The following is a 16,408-nucleotide window of genomic DNA, read 5'->3' as shown; positions in this document are numbered from 1 at the left end:
GTCGTGGACAGCGAGTGGAAGAGGAGACTCCCATGAAGTCAAGTGTACGTTTTTCTTATTGAAAAACAGTTCCATACTTTAAATTAACGGTCTAAACTCGTGCTTGCAATTCACAAATTATCAAACAATACATTGTTTATTCCAGTGAGCTGCAGCAGTCTTTCTGCACATACAAATAAACAACATGCTTTTGCTTCGTAGGTTCACTTCGCGTAGCCTTGCTTAGATTGTTTATATCAGGCTTCGAAGCCTGCGCGCAGGTTAGATTGTTTATATCAGGCTACGATGTATCTACGGAGCCTGCGCGCAGGTAAAAGTGCAATATTTCACGACTGTACTGTACGTAAACAGTGCCATGTGGTTGGAACAGAAAAGTATCCAGTGAAAAAAATGACAGTATGGTAATTATTTTTCCCTCAATTAATCTGAAATGTGGAATGATATTCACTTCGTGGGATGGAGACTTTGATGATCTATGTTGTTACAGTTTTGCAAACCCTATGTTACGAATTCCAGACGTTTATTGAGCCTTGGTTTTTCACCGTACCCATATACTTTGAAATACGAGTAAATACAAGAGTGTAAAGAAGTACCTACAGAATGCACGTATATAAATCCACCATTTTACATTTTTTAATATTATTTAATACAAACCTGACATGTTTTACCACCGATTCAAAGTTCAATTTAAGTTAAATACTAAATTTACTGTAACAATAAACTTGTTTAATTCTCTATAGTTAGTTGAAGGCCTGCAGTACCTCCATTTACATCATCAATATTACTATAGCAACAGGATATTCATCAATATTCCACTAATGGAATAAGCACCTTGGATCTAGATATTAGATGAAAGCTGTAAAAAGCAAGCAATTGCATACTTAATGTTATTGAACCAAAATGGCTGCTAAACAAGCAAAATTAAATCAAATACTGGCAAACTGAAATATGCAAATGATTGTCGAAACATGCAAGAACAAAGTACTGTAATAATAATTAACCTAATTTAAAGATTTTATGCTGGCTTTGTTCAACATAAAGCACTGCTTTACGATTCTCTTATAAGGTCATATTAATATTAATGATTGGAGGCCTTCTAAAGTGCCTATTATAATATGGTCTCTATGCACTAAAAATGTATCTATCTATTGTCTACTGTAACTAAACAAAAATACATGCAGTAGGGGCCTACCCACTGCTACAGTACTTGATTCAAGACTAGCCACTACTGTAAGAGAGCTCAGTATTCTAGTGGTTATGGCACCAGGCTAGTTATCTGGAGGTCGTGGGTTCGATTCCCACCTGAACCACTTGCAAATTTTTTTTCCCTCAAGTATTTGGGGATGTAATAAGTATTTGGTACGAACACATGTCAGGTATGTCAAAACATCACTCCGAACCATTTAAATTACTCAAAGACACCCCTGTAAAACAACATATTTTACACAGAACAGAGGCAATGTCCCTGCTTCTTGCACTGAAAACCCTGGTTCAAACTCGACTAGTGTTGTGTTATAATTGGAGCCCAATTGCTTGAATCCTCAAATAATCCTTTGGGGAGTTATCCTTCGGGAGTAGGACAAGGGGCCAATGTATCTGTACTTGTGCTGCACTGTGGCTGCATGGGTCCCCAGTGGTAGCCAAAATTCCAAATATAATTTTCTAAAGAAATTAAATGAGGTTTTTGAAGAAATAATATTTGGAAAGCAAATAAGTTCAATAAAATTTTGTGAAAATAGAAACTGAGGTTACTAATAGGCCTATGCTAGTCTACACATTTTTAAAATTTTCAATTTAAAATCATATTATCTTTATCGTATTTATTATCTACTGTATTCCCAGTTATTTCTTCCCCTTCTACCCACTTCAAGAACTTTAATTCAATGCCTGAGAAAAACTTTCATCAAACCTTTTCCTCTACAGTCAAACTCTAAATTCATATAACTATAGGCTGGGTGTACATTTTAACTGTAGTTTTTGCTTGAAGTTCAACTCACAGGGGTACCAAGTCTACTGGAGTCATACTGTAGGAGTCACAGGGAAATTGGCATGGTCTCCCGCACTTCAACAAGGAAGTAAAAATCTCTCACAAAATACAGCCAAATAAATTAAATTTGAAATTATTTTTTGGTGAGGGTATTTACTATTTGCCTTTTACTATCATGGTAAACAGGCTGGTAAGTAGTATGTAATATTTTTTTTAATTTTTAAATAAAAGAAGTAAAATGAATCTTTGTAATGTATTTCTGCCATTTACGTTCCCACCTCTTATATAGGCTTGACATAATTCTATCAGATGGTCATTATTTTTATTGTCCATGGAAAAATGAATGATTTTTTGAAAAATAGCAAATAGTAAACTTTTTCATGAGGCTCCAAAATTTGATGAGGGTGGGGATTTGAAACTAGAAATTAATTTTATTTGGCCTAATCCATCGCCTACAAATTCTGAATGTTTGTCTGTTTTTACTCATTACAGACCAACAGTATCTCCCTGACGTCAGCTGACCACGGGTCTCACCACGTGCAGCAAATTACAAAAAGATGTGTTCATGCGTTATACCAGGCTGTGCTCATTATACCAGATGTCAAATAGATCTCTCTGTAAAGTAGTTCTCTAAGCTTGATATCACTGAAATTGCTTCCAATATTATTTGTCAAAGTCAAATATTTAAATATTACGGTAAAATATGTGATTCAGAAATGATTTAATAAAATTAACTGTACTTTTTTAATAGTTAGATATAGTAACTGACAGAATTGTTTTTCAATATCTCTTCTCTTATGAACTAAAAAAAAAAAAAAAAAAAACAGAAACTGGTCAAGATGCCGACTCTTTGAAGTTTTGCTGCTAGCAGGACATTTTTACTGATAATCAATCGTGAAGTGAAAAGAATGTTAAAATAATGAAAGATATGGCAACAGAATGATGATAATGAAACATTACACACAAAGAATGATCAAAGAATAAAAACAGTATCTGCACCATGGAATACTATTAATTGCCATGATGAGATATTAAGTGGAAATTTAATTTGAATGTTGAAAGGGTATTGAAATCTAGCACTGATTCTCTAACTTATGAGTCTCAATACATTAATGTTGTCAATTTAGAAAAATTATAATTACATTTGCCAACAAAAAATTTTTGGGGAAAACCATGTTTGAATGTGTTATGTGTAAAAAAAATTTGTTGGGTACTCAAGTGATAATACTGTACGATTTACATGGGAGGACCCAAATTCCATAAAATCTTTCAAAACATCCTATTATAAAAATGAAATTTTCGGTAATTGAATTTGACTTAAAAGCCTACAATTGTAATGAAATGAATATTGACATCAACATTGTAGACATGGATTTTAAACTATTGTGCTGGGCAATTGTGTGAAAAAAAACCATTGAAAAATAAAGATTGCATACGTACAGTTAAAAGGTACATATCACCTGTTCAGAATTAATTCAAAATCTGTTTTCTTTAATAGCCTACAAAATTATAGCCTCTACTCCAGCATTATAGCCTAGAGAATTACATGCAACTATAAAACATGATAATTTGTGATAGGTTTTTGGATTTGTGCATTACATTTTATTGCTGTTCTGGAAATAACAAATTTAGAATTTTTTTTAAATATATAATTTATGATTAAAAAAAATATGTTCCTCAACATTTGAATTTGTCAGAAATTGGTTGTATCATAATGTGTTTAATCTGATAAGAAATGTAAAAACCCCTCCAAGCCTTTAAAGTTTCAAATTTCTAAATCTAAAAAAAACCCCAACCCTTAAAAACATTGTCTCAGATATAATGGGATAGCATTTGAAGGTAGGCCTAAGGTAATTTTGAGTGTGGCTCAATTTCCTGGTATCCTGTACAGTAGCATCTATAGATTCAGCATAGCCTACAGTCTCACCAAATTATCCATTTGATAAATACCACATTTATGACTCACAAAATAGACCCACTGTAGCTTTAAATAAATTATGCCAATTTACTTTTCAATTTAACGCTTTTTTCTCAAGGTGGCCTCCAAAGAATTTCAATTTATAACTGATTCCTTTCTAGATGTACAGTAACTCAGATAATTATTCATCCATAGATTCATATATTTTTATACTCATGGTAATATACTAATAAGCAACACAATTTTTTTTTCACCTCATTGTGATAATAAAATATTTTGTTATCTAACATGCATCAACAAGCCATGAAGTACTGTAGCAAAAGCAGTAAAACCATTGTTCACCAGGTGGAATGTGCTATTTGTACTCTTAAATATCGATTATTACAAATAGCCTGAACATCACTTTGTGATTAAAATGACATTTAAGTAGGTCCTAATGGAATCCTTCAGGTGGTAAATGTACATAATGTTTTGGCGGTCTACAGTTTTGATAAAATTGCTATAAGTGCTTCCTTCTGTTGCCAGTTGGCAGTGGAGCTGTAGCTTGGTGAATTCTAAGGTCTTGGGTTCAAATCAGCAAGCAACACCGAGTGTAGTACAGAAAAAAAGCATTGATAATTTTCATACATATTTATCAATAGAGTGGTGTAACGAAGGGGGTTGGAGGCCCATTAGACGTCCTTATGGGCCCTACAGCGCTCAAGGCAAGACAAGGCCGTATACTGTAAGGCCCCTGGTAGCAACATTTTAAGACGTGTACAGTACTTTAGTGTATTACGTATTACACATTCTGTCTTTTAAGGAACCCACGCAGCCAATTTGGGGCCCGTAGTTTAAAGGCAGCCTGTATGATCCTTGCAAAAAATATGCAGATTAATCAACAAATAATCCTGTGCCTCATAAGGTCAGGGACCGCTGGCTTTAGCCAGTGACAGCTCAACAGTGATTATGGCACTCCACCAAAGCTTCACATTGCAACAACACCGAGTGCAGTACAGAGTTAAAAAAAAACACAATTTACACAATTTTATCCAACAATATTGAAAGCTACAATACTGTAAAAAGGTGACTTTTAGGGCACTTAATTTGGCAATCTTACCTGTAAATGTATGAGGGTAGTAATTCCAAGCTTTTTCTGTGACGTAGAAGAAACTGCAAATCCTTGAGAGCATTGTCTGTATCCATCCAGGTAAACGACTGCAAAAAACATCAGTGAAAATAATAAATAATAAATGATTTAGTAACGATAATTAGATGGTCGGTGGAACTGTATTACTAGCCTTCGAAAACACAACCCTTGCAAATAATTGGCATGCTCGGCAAGTATCAATACATTCATAATTTTAACAATTTTATGGAAGATAGTCATCAATTGTATCCACAAAAATTATTCAAATTTCAAATAAACACAAATCTTAACAAAGTGTGATTAATATAAACAAAGCATAAATTGTGGTACATGGTGCTTTGATGTACTGAGCAAGCCAAATGGCCGAGCGGTTAAGGCAGGGGCAATGTGATCAAAGCCAACAATATCGGCACGGGTTCGCGGCCTGCTCGCTCCTATAGTTCTGGTGGTGGAACAAGTCTTCATTGATAAAAGGACTATAAACCGTAGGCCCTGTGTACACAAATGCTCATGTGCACTCTAAAGAACCCAGTACATCTTTCGAGATGAGTAGGGGGTTACCCTGGTGTACTGGTTCACTCGGCCCTTGTCGTGGACAGATGAAAGTGCGCTGGTTTAATGGCTGCAGAGGAAATGAAGTGATCCTCAGGGGAGGAGAAAGTTATTGAAAAATATGAGTCAAGTTGCGTGTAAAATAAACTACACAAAGTACCGCTATGCAATGTAAACACGAGTCAATTGTCGGGCTTACTTTGCGTGTCAATTTCTGCATCGCCAAATGTCACTTGTTGACGTTCACATGTTGGTAAAGCGGAGACAGCTTAAAACGATTGAAGTTTTACTTCAAGATTTTGACTTCAAATTACGGACTAACAATGAATGGAAAACAGATCAATTTGGCATGTAAAATATGTTCGACTTTCGTTTTTATTCTAGTTAGAGCAAAATATTAACTATTATATTAAGTATAGGGAAGATGAAGTAACATGAAAATAATTTTGACTTTGACAATTTTTCGACTTTAGGCAAGTTTGACTGTAGTACAAAGTAACTTGTACCCAGATAAGATAAGATAAACTTTATTGTCATTAATCACAAAACAAGGTAAACATGAAATTTGCTCAATAATAAAGTGATCTCTAATATAAATACTGTAACACAAACAACACTACCACTTTGCATAATAAAATAAATTCAATCACTGGGGCATAGAGAATGACTATTTATGATGATCTGAAATTTGAGTATTAAATGCAAACAATGAAAAGTAATACAGTACTACTTGTGTCGAACATGTGTAAACATGACAACCGTTGAGCATTATTGGAGAAAATGAATATGAGATGTATGTTGGCAAATATTACAAGAAAATCTAATTGCTTTGGATTCTGTTAGCTCACGTTTCAGGTGTACACGATTAAATGAATCAATATGTTTGTCATAAGACGACTGAAATCTTCCTTTACTTTCACCAATGTATTTATGTTCACTCACATGTGTCATCTTGTAATTCCAGCCAAAAAGACAGGCAATATGTAATATGTGGCAAACACAACATTACATGGAGTAAATTCTTGTAAAAGTAAACATTTCATATCACAGAAACCCAACGAATCTATTTGATCTTACAACATAATACTTTAGGCTAGCAGGAAATGGAAGACACTTGCATGGTTTGCAGTTTCACTTAAGGAAATACAACATTTCATTTCATAGGTGTAGCAGTTTTTAAAATACAGTAAGCTCCCAAAGGGAACAATGTGTCAACTGCCTTTATGTTTACTAAGGAATCGCGAGACCAATCTAACAAAAAGGTAAAACCTGGCCTGTGCGAGATAAATAGTTGCATGACGCAATATTCCATCCTGTATATTTCCTGGATTTACTCTCACAATTAAATTTCCAGGCGAAAGCTAAGTGTCTACAAACCCCTGCAGGAGCAGTAGACACAAAAACTGATTTGTGAAAAAGATGTTTACAGTATAAAAGGCATAAAACATATAAAAACAATAATAGCAACACAATATCACACTCATTCATTGATTTTCATTAAAATAATAGAATGTAGGAGGATTTAATGTTCAAAACCTACAGTAGAGGCATGGAGGGACAATAATTAAAACCAAGATTTAAGACTATTGAAATACTGAGCAGCATAATATCATTGCATCACAAAATATTATAGAAAAACATCAATCTGAAATATAACAAAAATAGCAAAATATGAAACACTATAGTTTTAAACAGTAAAAAACGGAATGAGATTTGAATAAGATTGAAATAATTTGTAGGAAATAAGGTAATTTAAAATTAAATGAATGCATGCATACTTTGACAACTAAATGAATAGGTTAATTCATGAATGAATGGATACAGAAAGTATAGTTACTAGTTGTTGGTGGTAAGTTCATGGACAATACATTGGGTGCATTTATGGATGAATGATACAGAATAGTGATTGAATATTTAACAGAAAAGAAATAGTTAAAAGTTCATGGGTATATACATCGGGCAAATAAATAGTAAATAGATTGGTGATTGAATAGATTGGTACTGAATAAACAGTAAAATAATACGGGTCTATTGGGTGAATGACACTGAGAAAGAATGTACACATGATTGAAAGAAATACATATTTGAAAGGTACAGTATGATCATTCGTGTTTCTGTGATTAAACAGATGTGAGAATGAATTATTATACACTATATGAATTATATGAATGAATAGATAAGTAAAGGAGTGAATAAATGGGCAAATGTATCAGATCAATGCAAAGGATAAGACAAGAGTACAGTAAAGAACATGAATGCATCTCTCTACTGTGTAGTTAAGGGAATCTCATTCAATTTACCATAATCTCCATTTAAATTTAGATACTCTTACAATTATAATTATATATTTTTGGATTGTTTTATTTTGGAAGATATAAATGTTTAGGGCTATTTGGTTGACTTATTTATTTTAAGTGAACAGGTTACTATAGGGGATAGGTGAACAATAAAAATAATTAGATTAGAAAACGAGAGCATCAATGGTGTAATAGCCAGCTCTGCTTTAAGCTTTCATATTTGACAGATGTGATGCACTGTAAAATACACAAATCAATGGTGATGTTGGTAGTGTATGTGAGTGGACACTATTACCTGGATAAACCAACTACAGGCCTATTCTTTCTCACAGGAGAACACCCCTCGAAAAATAATAGAACAGTCGACTCACGACATTTATTTAATCGTAATGTGCAAACTTCATTAAAAAATGTGCAGTAGAGAGGCTTGAACGATCTAGGTTGAGGAAACTACATTGTAAAGGTAATAGTCGCACTGTTTACCTTGTTTATATCGAGGTCGAAACATCGCGCTGTTGAAAGTTGAATCCTACCCTAGAAAAAACACCTAGTTAACAAACAGCAAATTTAAGTCCACAGAATATGGATGGATGAATGTATTTGTTGTAAACACCATGGATAACCCACGAAAATCTGCAGACTTATTTCCAGTGGAGTCCTTCTGGTGGTGATTGAGCAGTACACCGTGAGACAATCCCCTACCAGTTTACGAAGAGTGTACTGCGTTCACTAACTTGCACATGAACCACAATGCCCACAGGACCAAGGGCTTAAACGTCGCATTCGAAAGACGGTGCACTACTGTAAATTGCATTTCAACCGAGGACCTAGAGATCTCCACAATTCAACACATACACAGTGGATACCACCAGTTTATTGGCCAACTAAGCTAGCTAATCACACACCATTTGAGATTCATGTTGACACATAACCTACGGTCGAGAACTTACTTTGATATGTAAATGCGTTTCTCTGTGAACTGACCATCTCCGTGGACCTCATGGTGACATGGTTCGTTCTTCACAACCTCAACACCTTCCCCTTTCGACGACTGTTCATCGCTGTGCTTTGCTATCATATACAGCTGACCTACTTTGTACTGAAAAGTTAAAAGAACGAAAGGGGAAATGTTAACCAAATGAGGCATGTTGTGGCAAAATGGCTAAGTTGTAGCAAAAATTGAAATTCAAGTTATTGGTATTTTCAAATACCTGAGTATGTGATCTTTAAAATGAGGGGTCATTCATTCAAATTGCACATTTCAAACCAAAGTTATTGGAAAGTGAAAGTACAGTACTCTTAGAGTCAAGATAAACAGGATTTTGAGTAATTGCCTTTAAAAGGTATATTGTGCATACATTATTTAATATAATGAACTATGAAAAATAACGTTAAATAAACAATTTGTTAACCACTTCCAGAACTAATACTTTGAGACATGATTAATAAGATATTAAACTGTTGACCTATAGTAAAAAACAAATTTGGATTTTTTAGCAATTTTTTGAGCTCCCATATTTTATAGCTCATTTACTCAATACTGGACTGTGCGACAACTTTACCATTTCGCCACAACATGCCTCAAATCATAGCTTCAATCATTTCAAAAGGATCATCATTTTCACATACATACATAGACTCTTGTCTAGTGCAGAGTGCTACAATACAGTATGGTACCAACAAAAATGCACATTTGAAAATAACAGGAAGCAGAGTTGATCTCACTTTCAATATCAGTATCATATTTTAAAAGGAAAACATCACTACATAAAGTAATGAAGAGACAGTTATTTTTTTAAGGATTACTGTAAATTAAATCTTAAGCAGTTCCACATGTAGACTAGTTTCATTTATGAATGTTTTTGTAATTAATTTGATGGTATATTCTATGAATTACTTTATGACCCACAAAATTTAGATTTCAAAGTAATCACAAGTATTAGGAAAAATGATAGTACGACAAAAAGTGAATCTGGTAGTTTTGCAATGTTTTTATTTACCGTACTGTTGTCACTACAGTAGAACCTCGTTTTTACGTACCCCAGTTATACAAACCCTCGGTTTTACGTACGCCTCGTATCGAAGATGACATTCATCAAAAACCCGAAAATATTCAAAACAAACGGCCCTTTTCAGAGCATCCATAAGTAAAAAGACTATAACAATAAACTATCAATAAACAAACCATAATGCAACATATTTTCATTAAACAGCAACGTTGATTGAGTCTAATACCGGGTTGTTATAATCTAAAACCACGTGAACTGAGTGAGATGAACAACTACCCATGGTGCTCAAAATAATTGCTTTCCTCCTTAGCTTTGTGTGGCAAACCATGGAAAAACTTGTCTGGTCCAATTTTCTACACGAAGCTGAGTAGGCATAGTTTCATACACGAATGCTAATTGGTTGGCTCGCCCAGTGCAGTGCACATGGTTGCTGTTTCACGTACACGAACACTAATTGGTTGGCTCGCCCAGTGCAGCGCACATGTTTAGTTTGTCTCAACAGGCCCAGACAACACCACAGCTCTGTTGTTTAGAATAGGCATGAAGGGGAATTCCCAAGTTATACCTTTGTCGTATAGGTAATCTTACAATATTTTTATGTTCTTTAGTTTAAAAAAAGATATAAAGTGATGAATTAATACACTAGACACATGGTTTTATTTGAACACTTTATTATGACATCGTAAAGTGATGAATAAAAACACTATAACACATGGTTTTATTTGTAGGCCTAGATGCTAGGTCTAGCCTAGCTAAGTAACATCGTTCGTTCATACATACGTGTAATGAGCGTTACATACGTATTAGGTCAAAGGTTACCACACATTTAACCCAACCTCTATTTTACGAATCCCCCGATTTACGTATGCCCTCTGGTCCCGTACTGTACGTAAAATCGAGGTTCTACTGTATAATATTAATAAACACTCCCTACTATACCAACCTCACTGATCAAATTCCATAAGAAAGCTAATGTTGGAATTAATGATTGATAAAATGAAAGGTGGCATGTTACAGCAAAGTGAATAGAATAAGAAATTCAATATACTGAAAAGAATAAAACATAGTCTATACTGTATAAAATAATTGGTTGCCATGACAATTAACTAACAGTGCACACTTTCCAATTCCCAGGTCAACACTGGTGCCTCCATTGCCTCTTTTGTTATTTAAAATCTTATCATTAATTTCAAATCCAAATCTCCAATTGCGGACATTGATGTGAATTTTGTGTATATTCACTGCATTGAGTTTAGACAATTGTTTACTAATAATGCAAGCAGCACATTACAGTATCCCCTGACGGCATTCCACACTTGTCAAGTGTTTGAATGCGCTGCGATAAGCAGATTGTTGATCTTCTAATAATTCAGTTTAATTACTGGTATTATTTATTAATGCAGAAAATGTTCTCATTAGAGAGATGAATGATGAACAGGCTTCTGATGTGCAGTGGGCATTGGATGATAAAATGTGTGAAGGTCAAAGGTTAAATACTTGGACGAATAAGTTATCAGTAGTGGGGCACTCGAGGATAAAATATGTTAATGTCACAAGTTGAATACTTGGATGAATATTATACAAAAAGATAGCTGGTGTTTAAAATAGTGGGGAACAGTAGAACCCCTCCATTGGAGCATCCCTAGGGGACAATTTTTTTTTGGTCCCGAAAATGTACCCTTAATAGGGGTACAATGGAATATCATACAGACTTTACACAAGGATGAACCTTTAAAAGCAAAAGCAGTTAACCCACCAATTCAAGACCACATTTGTGACCTAAAAATTTGGAGAGATTTTGGGGCTCGGTCTCCAATTAAGGGTAAGCTGAGTCAATTTTTTGCATGTACTGTATAATCAACCAAAATTTGGAACCATATTTATATTACTTGTTTTTGACCAATAAATAAATCTTGAATCTGGAGTGTTAAAAGACTGCAGATTGTTAATTTGTTCATTGGAAAAAGTGGTCTCAAATTTGAGGGGTTTCAACTTGGAGGATGTGCCGCAGTATCTATTATTGCTAAATAAATTAAATAATGACTTTGCAGTAGGAATAATAAATAGCTGAGGAATATTAACAGTTGTCCTGTTTCATAAATTCAAGCCAGCCTTGCCAGAAAAGTATAAATCAAACAATCACACGGTACAAAAATACGTCTGTTCTGTAGGACTATTGCTATGAACTACTCTATGAGTTTTAAAAATAGAATTTAATAAAGAAAAACTAACAAAAAAAATTACCACAAGTTTACACCAAAAAACAAACTGTACTAGTATTAATGCTTGCACAGTCTGTTTTTATTAAATAAAGTAGAGCAAACAAAATAAATTACTAGGGTGCAGTGTATTAAATGATTAAACCAACAATGATGCTCTGTACGTTCAATAACAAAAACTATGGAAACAGTAAAAACTAAAAGCTCAATACGAATTTGTATAAATATAAAGGGATTATTAAGAAAAAGGCTGTTCAAGTGAATTGACAGAAAATACACCAATTAATCAACCAATAATCAATAGGCGTATTCGACTGGTCCTTTTCCGAGGAGTGATTTACTTCTCGAAGTGTGCTCGCAGCGCTCGTTAAAAAACAGCGAGGAGTTTGAGCCGTTCTTGTCAGGAGTTCGTACTGCTCGTGCGACCAGTTGAATACGACATGTGCAGTTTGATTAGAAAGAGCTGCTCAAAACAGACCAGTCGAATATGCCTAATGGCTCCCAACAATTCCTGAATACCAAAATCTTAAATAGTGTGACAAGATGTTCAAATCTTTATGGTAAACCCCTGGGAGGGTGTCAAGAGGAGGGGGAGAACATTTTTTCTTTGATGTAGATATCCGACAATATTGGGTTCACGCTTACTGTCAGGGGAAATTTTTTCACTTTACCCTTACCCAAAAGTTTGTAAAGTGACTTGTACTATCTATTTCCATAAACAGACATCATATCATGAATATTGGTGAAGCCTATAAAAGTGAATATTAAGTTTTTGAATAAATCAATAATTTTCTTCTCACTTTTCTATCTCAAGCTGGAGTTGCAGTAATGAGCCAAGATCCAAAATGTATAATCCTATGTACGTTGCATTAAAACTATTTTATTTTTATTTTTATTTTAATTTTGATTACTGCAGTTCAGTCTGGTCGAACTGTACTCAAAACTTAAATTCACTTCAAATTTTATATATACAGATTAGGTAGAGTTCTGCTATCTGTAGATTTAAAAACTCCAATAAATGATATATTAGATACATTAAGCTGGAAACCACTATATGAGGATGGAGAGAACATTGACTTGTAATTGTATTCAAGTGTTTACATGGTTATCAGGGATGTCACCACGCTGGTCGGCGGTGGAAGGGCCCGTCCAGCACTCAACATTTCCGATTAGGATTTACAGGCTCCCGACCACCACTATTATTTCAACAGTTTACAAATTATAACAAAATAATTAGTTTACCTAAACACTTAGACAAGCTAAATTGATAGATAAAGACAAGAAGAATACAATAAATGTTTCCGTGGTTACGTTAATTGTAACAAAATACTGCACTACCCTGCTATTCTTCGCTAACTTAACAGCCTAGGCCCAGTTAAGTCATAGCGAATGTCGTGGGCCGGCATGAGACGGTTGCTCTGTACACATTCAAAGGTTAAAGTTGAATATCGTGACCATTCAAGTGTTTTATTATGAGAGCATGGTCCGGGGCAAGAAGATTATTAAAAATTTACAAAACCTGATTTATGTTTATTTCTTTATTTGTTTTCATTTTGTATTTTAATTTTTTCACTTTTAATTATAATTGATATATAATGTGTGTAAATGGACAAAAAATAAATAAATGAGTGCACATGAATCAGTAACATACACATTCATCGTGGTAATCGTCAAACATGTGAAATTACGGCAAACAATGCGGCTGGGTACAGTCGGATCGACGCTTTGTTGCATTCCTCAAATTCTGGCCTAGGCCTACCTGGGCCTAGCTTAAAAAAATCGCGTCAGCTAGCCTTGGACCTAGGCCTGCTCGACAAAGGCCTTTTGCTTTTTAAGAGCTTTCACGAATATGGCGACCCCCCTCCCGGAAAATGGGGGTGAGGCACCCCCCTCCCTGGAAAAACGCGGAATGATTGCCGACCGGCACTCCAAAAAGCTGGTGACATCCCTGGTTATGCACCATCATATTTATCTTCAATGTTTATGTTTAATGATGGTATCCATTCCAAATTCAAAGTCAAAGCAGTAAAACCTTAGTAGTTACTATACTGAGAAAATACTCAAGGAAAACTAACCTTTCAATACCGATCAGCCAAACTTTGGAATAATCTACCAAACAAAATCAGAAAAAATGCAACTGATGTGACCATAGTCAATTTCAAAAATACCATTTTTGTTAATTTACTTTAAATTGAAAGTTATTTGCAATTTGAACTTTGTGTTGTTTTTTGTGTCTTGTATAATTTGGGTTTTTCTTTTTCTCTTTAATTTTTTATATTTTTTGTTATGTTAACCGAAAGGTCCACTGATTAATCTCAGATAAGAAAGTATAATACATTGAATCCCAACACGATGGCGTGTATTTCAATACTTGGAGTATGTATTATACTTTCTTGTTATGTTAATGTTTGTTAAAAAAAACTGGACCATTTTGAAAAGCAGCATTGCGCTACTAAAAATGCTATCCAGTCGAAAGAAATAATAAATAAATAAATATTTGTGTGGGATACATAAAAAAAACAAAGTGTGCAGAATCGTTTCATAACTACTGCGTAATATATTGTATTGGCTGTGTATGACTATTAACCGAAAGGTCCACTGATTAATCTCAGATAAGAAAGTATAATACATACTCTATTTCGACATTAATTATGTCATCATCAGGAATTCCTGATGATGACATAATTAATGTCGAAATATTGAATCCCAATACGATGGCGTGTATTTCAATACTTGGAGTATGTATTATACTTTATGACCTTCCAGTTGATGTTTGTAAACATTTTGAAACTAATTAAGTTGATTTTTTTTATTTCCTTATTAATTTCATTTATGCACTGTATTTTGATAGTTTTTACCTCTTTAATCATTTTATCGTTCATTTCTCGTTCTTTTTGCAATTTGGTTAAGTTATATTTTTGCTAAATCTCGAAGTTTTGGGAGACCAGATCAATTGTATTGAAATGAGCATTCCAGAATAAAGTAAGATTTGTATTGTATTGTAGCCTAGGCCTACAGTAATTTTCTACATATGCATGGAAATTGATCCTTGTCTATTTTTAATTAATTAAACAAAAAAAGTAGGCCTACAGTAATCATAGACTTGGCAATACACAAACAAAATGAAATGATTGATGTGAATGGAATGGCAAAAGTCAGAGTCATAATAATGACCATAAATTATAACTTAAAATTATTGACCTTCCTCACACACACCCCTCCTCTCTAACCACCAAAAAACCAAATTGGCAAAAAATACACTTTGCAGTAAATAAGCAAATTTGTTCCTGATATCGATACAATCGGCATAGGCCTACTGTGTACGTAAAACTAAAATCTAAATTTTGAACAAGGTAAGCATATTCTGCTAGGCCTAGGCCTACCTAGGCCTCCCAGCCTAGGCCTCTAACTAAAATATAAGAGAGTGGGCAGTATTATAGGTCCAGCTACTGGCAGAGAGCTGAAGAGCTCTCTGCTCTGTCACTTGTCATCAGTCAGTGTTTTTGACACAAATAATCAAGGTACACCAAAAAAATACACTCTAAAGCACAACCCAATATATCCTACCTCTTCTACTGTTAAAGGCATGCATATCCGATACTCCTTAAGCATCATTTTGTAAGTTGTGAATGTATCTTTCGTCTAAAGAAAACTGAAATACAACAATACACCAAACAACCCAACTTTTTGACAAGTATGAGAGCGTTTGTGTTGGTCCGCAACCGTGAGGTGGCGCCCTATTAATATTGAAGAAAATATTACTAGCGGCAACGTTCGTCAACATCGTCAAAATAGAACATAATTCATGGAACGCCTCGAATAGAAGCCCTGGGCTTCTTTTTAATTTTTTTTTTTCCGAACTTTAGATGGGCTTCTTTTGTAGATAGGCTTCTTATCGAGGCTACTTTTGCAAAGTATAGAGGGGGAGTTCTTTTTAAAAACAATGTTGCAATTTCTTTTTGGAATTACTATTATAAAACGATAAATGGGCCGTTGTAACATTAGTCTGTACCATGAGTGTACGGTACGGTTTTAACCGGAATTAAATAACATAAAAGCGTGTTTTTTTTATTTAGTTTATTTAAAATTCATGTACAGTGTATCTATATTAAAAAGAAGCCCCTATTTTAAAAAGATTGATTGAACCTTAAGACTTTATTTTTCTTTTTCATACTATAGGCCTGTTATCTATTTTAAAAAGAAGCCCCTATTTTAAAAAGATTGATTGAACCTTAAGACTTTATTTTTCTTTTTCATACTATAGGCCTGTACGTACTCCTAGCATACGGTACATTTT

The 16,408-nt window shown here is 34.2% G+C and overlaps 1 protein-coding gene across 1 annotated transcript in view; it reads right to left on the bottom strand.

Annotated features, from left to right (window-relative positions):
• The window catches only part of LOC117118562 (cytoplasmic phosphatidylinositol transfer protein 1-like), a 50,421-nt gene extending 34,609 nt beyond the window's left edge, over window positions 1-15,812 (bottom strand). Inside the window, exons 1-3 of the mRNA XM_033263176.1 lie at window positions 15,679-15,812; window positions 8,834-8,982; window positions 5,005-5,102 (exon numbers count right to left, since the gene is read on the bottom strand). Of these exons, the coding sequence (XP_033119067.1) occupies window positions 5,005-5,102; window positions 8,834-8,982; window positions 15,679-15,726 (295 nt within the window). The 5' untranslated portion in view covers window positions 15,727-15,812. The remainder of the gene's footprint in view (window positions 1-5,004; window positions 5,103-8,833; window positions 8,983-15,678) is intronic.
• Between the last annotated feature and the right edge of the window lie 596 nt (window positions 15,813-16,408).

Source organism: Anneissia japonica, unplaced genomic scaffold (assembly GCF_011630105.1).
Source record: "Anneissia japonica isolate Jap-2015-1 unplaced genomic scaffold, ASM1163010v1 scaffold3180_len207689_cov159, whole genome shotgun sequence".
Classification (NCBI taxonomy): domain Eukaryota; kingdom Metazoa; phylum Echinodermata; class Crinoidea; order Comatulida; family Comatulidae; genus Anneissia; species Anneissia japonica.
Note: the sequence above shows the minus strand (reverse complement) of the source record. Positions and strands in the feature narration are given on the sequence as shown.